The sequence below is a fragment of the Portunus trituberculatus genome, chromosome 29, assembly GCF_017591435.1.
Source record: "Portunus trituberculatus isolate SZX2019 chromosome 29, ASM1759143v1, whole genome shotgun sequence".
NCBI lineage: Eukaryota > Metazoa > Arthropoda > Malacostraca > Decapoda > Portunidae > Portunus > Portunus trituberculatus.
The window spans coordinates 5076012-5081011 of record NC_059283.1 but is presented as its reverse complement, the minus strand read 5'-3'; the positions used below and the strand labels follow the sequence as shown (position 1 = coordinate 5081011).

The following is a 5000-nucleotide window of genomic DNA, read 5'->3' as shown; positions in this document are numbered from 1 at the left end:
TCAGTAATGGGACATATTTTCACCTTGAGTTTTGTGTACGATCAGACTAGTTTATTGACATCAGCAAGGGTCTATGGAAGTCAGAAGATTAATGGCTACAGTCTTCACTATTTCAACTCCCTTCAGTACTAGGATATACTTTTACATTGAGTTTTGTGTATGATTAGACCAGTTTGTTGACATCAACAAGGGAGGTCAGAAGATTAATGGCCGCAGTCTTCACTTTTACAACTCCCTTCAGTACTAGGATATACTTTTACATTGAGTTTTGTGTATGATTAGACCAGTTTATTGACATCAGCAAGGGTCTATGGAGGTTAGAAGATTAATGGCCACAGTCTTCACTATTTCAACCACCTTCAGTACTATGATATACTTTTACATTGAGTTTTGTGTATGATTAGACCAGTTTATTGACATCAGCAAGGGTCTATGGAAATCAGAAGATTAGTGGCCACAGTCTTCACTATTCTACTCCCCACATGAGTTTCTGAAGCTGTACAAAATCACCAAATAGTCACCAGAATGAATATGGAAACGCGTCACGGTACTGAAGGGGTTAAGGGAGTTTGTATAGTTTAAGTGACAGATTAACAAAAATTCTACATAATTAACAAGACAAATACGTGAAAACCATGCCAATCATCTCGGTGGCCTTTGAAAACAGTGGCGACGAGGGAGTGAAGTGTTCGTGTATGTGGGCAAGAAAAGAACAAGAAAATACACAAAAGTGGAAACCGATACAAAGGCAGTCAGTCCCACGCTCACTACTGGACTACCGGACTAGAAGACACCAACACCTTCAGTAGAAAAGTTCACCTCAAGAAATCAGAGTGTTATAATTTATTCTAGTAATCATAAACGTTATCTAGTTACCTCATCATTATTATTCATGATTAGCAACGTTGACCTCAAGAACGTATTAATCAGAGGGTTTTGGTTTATTCTAGTAATCATAAACGTTTATCTAGTTACCTTATCATTGTTATTCATGATCAGCAACGTTTACTTCAATAACGTTTTAATCAGAGCGTTTTAGTTCATTCTACTGATCATAAACGTTTACCTGGTTACGTTATCATTGTTTATTGATCATTGCCAATGATTACCTCAAGAACGTTTTAATCAGTGTCTTATTTCGTCTAATTCATTACAAACGTTTATTTGGTTGCTTCACTATTGTTTATTCATGATGGGCGACGTTTACCTTATGAACATTTTAATTAGAGGATCTTATTTTGTCCTATTCATTACAAAAGTTTACTGGTTACCTCGTTATTGTTTGTTCATGATTAGCAACGTTTACTTCAATATCGTTTTACTTTAGAGCTTTTTTAGTTTATTCTAGTAACCATAAACGTTTATCTGTTTACCTTTTCATTGTTTATTCATGATTGGAAACGTTTACCTCAAGAATCAGAAGGTTTTATTTTGTCTAATAGTCACCATTCATCATAGAGGTTTATCTAGTTACCTTGTTATTGTTTGTTCATGATTGGCAACGTTTACCTCAAGAACGTTTTAATCAGAGCGTTTCAGTTTGTTCTTTTCATCATAAAGTTCATCCACTCCCACGTTTTCTTAATTTTATTGTTCATTCGTTATCATTAGCCTCGTTTATATGAAGTATTTTATTAATCAGAGGGGTTTTTTTTAAGTTTATTATATTCATCATATATGTTCATAAATTCTAATATATTACCACACACATTCATTAACTCTTATACTACCAAGAGACAGAGAAGAAAGGAACAATAACCAGACACTTTTAAGGCCAAACTCTATTATATAATCAAAATTTCAATATATTCTTATCTAAATATACCTTCACTAAACCTTAAATTACCCAGGGCAAAAAATAAATAAGAAACAATCAGAAACTTCAAAAGACACAATAACAAACCGTCTTGCACAGAAGAGAGAGGTTTCAAGACATTTATCCCTTTATTTCGGCTATCTCTTTCGGACATGCAAGGGAACTGGCAACTAAGTGAACCATTTTCTTTATATTTTTTGTTGTCCTCATCCAGTTTCTCCGTCTTACATAAAAAAAACATACTATAACAACAATAAATCATCAAAACGCACAATACATGACAAAAAGGGAAATGTATAAACGATCCAAGTAGTCCTGGATCCTCTACCTGTGTCTACCTCATCCCCTTGCTCACCTGAATGAAGGGTTTGATCTTCCCAGGCAGGTTGATGGAGAGGAGGGAACCGAGGGTCTTCTTGTGTTGTTTGTACACGAAATAGAGGCTCACTTCGTCATGCAGGGTGGAGGCAATCTGTTGGTGGTGGTGGTGTTGGTGGTGGTGATAGCAATGGTGGTGGTGGTGGTAGTAGTAGTAGTAGTAGTAGTAGTAGTAGTAGTAGTAGTAGTAGTAGTAGTAGTAGTAGTAGTAGTAGTAGTAGTAGTAGTAGTAGTAGTAGTAGCAGTAGTAGTAGTAGTAGTAGTAGTAGTAGTAGTAGTAGTTGTTGTTGTTGTTGTTGTTGTTGTTGTTGTTGTTGTTGTTGTAATAGCAGGGAAAGGAGGAGGGGAAGGAGTAGTAGTAGTAGTAGTAGTAGTAGTAGTAGTAGTAGTAGTAGTAGTAGTAGTAGTGGAAGAAGGAGGAGGAGGAGGAGGAGGAGGAGGAGGAGGAGGAGGAGGAGGAGGAGGAGGAGGAGGAGGAGGAGGAGAGGAGGAGGAGGAGGAGGAGGAGGAGGAGGAGGAGGAGGAGGAGGAGGAGGAGGAGGAGGAGGAGGAGGAGGAGGAAAAGGAAAGAAAGGCATTTTTTCATATTTCAGATGCAAAATTCACAACAAAAATATTATGACTAAATATTATGAGAATAGTAGTAGTAGTAGTAGTAGTAGTAGTAGTAGTAGTAGTAGTAGTAGTAGTAGTAGTAGTAGTAGTAGTAGTAGTAGTAGTAAAAGAGGATAAAGAAAACGAAAATGATGGTTATAATAAAAAAAAAATCTTTAAAAGGAAAGGAAAACGGAAAACGGGAAGGAGAATTAATAGCCAGCCGTCATATCATATTCCACTTATTTCCTAAAACTTTACCGAACTTCCCTTTGTACTCAGAAAGCGAGGGAAAGGAGAGAGAGAGAGAGAGAGAGAGAGAGAGAGAGAGAGAGAAATGGCTCGTGGGACCGATTAAAGCAGATCTCTCTCTCTCTCTCTCTCTCTCTCTCTCTCTCTCTCTCTCTCTCTCTCTCTCTCTCTCTCACCCACCTTATGGACGAGATCAGGGCCGAGCTGGATGTTGTCATATGGGTCCCGAAGTCTCCATGCTGGTGTGTCAGGGAGGGGACCTTTAGCAGAGGACACGCCAGCTTGGGTCTTATTGATGCTCAGGAGTCCAAGAATATCCCACTCTGTTGACGAAGAAGTGAGAGGTGTGAGAGCGGAGTGCGAGGGAAGAAAACCACAGGATGATTCAGGGATGTGGTGAGAGATGAGGAACTTCGAGTGGGAGGTGAGGAAAGTGACATGAGAGAGAGATGAAGAAGGGAATGAGTGATAGGATGAAGGTAGTTGGGAGGGAAAGATGAAGGAGGTGAATGAATGAGGGAGAGATGAGGCAGAAATTGAAAAAATAAGATGAAGGAGGCTGGGAGGGAATGATGAGGGAGGTGAACGAATGAGGGAGAGATGAGGCAGGAATGAGTAATAGGATGAAGGAAGCTGGGAGGGAAAGATGAGGGATGTGAGCGAATGAGGGAGAGAGGAGAGTGAGAATGAGTAATGGGGTAAATGAGACTGGGAGGGAGAGGTGGGGAAAGTGAAATATTGAGGGAGAGATGAGGGAAGAAATGAGTAGGAGGAGGAAAGAAGCTAGAAGTAAAATGATGTGAGGAAAGTGAGAAATTGAAGGAGATGAGGAAAGGAATGAATAAGAGGAAAAAGAAAGTCAAAAGCAAAAGCTGGGAGTGGAGAGAAGCGAGGAAAGTGAGTGGATGAGGGAGAGATGAGGGAAAGAATGAGTAAGAGGAAGGAAGGAAGGAAGGAAGGAAGGAAGGAAGGAAGGGACAAATGGACAAACATACAGACAGACAAAGAAAATCCATATATAAACTCAAATTTATTCTACGTCTGCACTCGATTTTTCTTCATCTTTTTATTTTTTTCAGAAAGCTGACAGAAAAGTAAATTACTCACACACACACACACACACACACACACACACACACACACACACACACACAGATTTATTTTTCGTTTTATTTGTTCCAGTGCTGGTCGCGCGGCACCGTTACGAACACAGAATAAGGAAAACACGAGGAAAAATCGGATAAATTTGGAAAGGAAAGAAAACTCGTACCCAGAGAGAGAGAGAGAGAGAGAGAGAGAGAGTATGCAGGAAGCTTATCAGTTTCATGGCGAGAGAAAAATGTAAAGTTGTTATCAATGTTGCTGCTGCTTTTGTTGTTGTAGTTGCTCTTGTTGTTGTTGTTGCTGTTGTTACTATTGTTGTTTTTCTTGGTATTAGTATTGTTGTTGTTGATATTGGTGATGGTGGTGGTAGTTTTGGTGGTGATGTTCATGTTGTTGTTGTTCACGTGTTAGTATTGCAGTAGTAATTGTTATTGGTCCTGTTATTAGCGTTCTGTTTTTGATTTGTGTTACTATTGCTGTCATTATCTTTGTTGTTGTTGTTGTTGTTGTTGTTGTTGTTGTTGTTGTTGTTGTTGTTGTTGTCATTCCCACATTTTTTTTTTCTTTCTATTTTTCCGGCTATGTCAATAATGTTATTTTGAGTGTTGCTGTTGGTAGTGTTGGCGGTGGTGTTGTCGGGGTGGCACGGAGGGTGAGGCGGGGCGGCGGCCGGCCTGGCACCATCACACCACCACCACCACCACCACCGCCACCGCCACCACCACCCCGCCACCACCACCACTCCGCCTGCCGCTCTCCGCTAGGCACCTTTAAGTTCGCTTTAAAACATACACGTATTTTACTTTATTTTCCCACACTTACCACACCTGTACACCACACCTGAGCCTCCCTGCAG

General features: G+C 39.9%; 1 protein-coding gene across 2 annotated transcripts in view; it reads right to left on the bottom strand.

The window, feature by feature from the left end:
- The window catches only part of LOC123510442, a 31786-nt gene that overhangs the window by 8564 nt on the left and 18222 nt on the right, over positions 1–5000 (bottom strand). For both annotated transcript variants that reach the window (XR_006676504.1, XM_045265632.1), the window contains exons 3-4: positions 3221–3363; positions 2172–2288 (exon numbers count right to left, since the gene is read on the bottom strand). Coding sequence is in view for 1 of the 2 variants with exons in the window: in XM_045265632.1 (XP_045121567.1) it covers positions 2172–2288; positions 3221–3363 (260 nt within the window). In the remaining variant the exon portion in view is untranslated. The remainder of the gene's footprint in view (positions 1–2171; positions 2289–3220; positions 3364–5000) is intronic.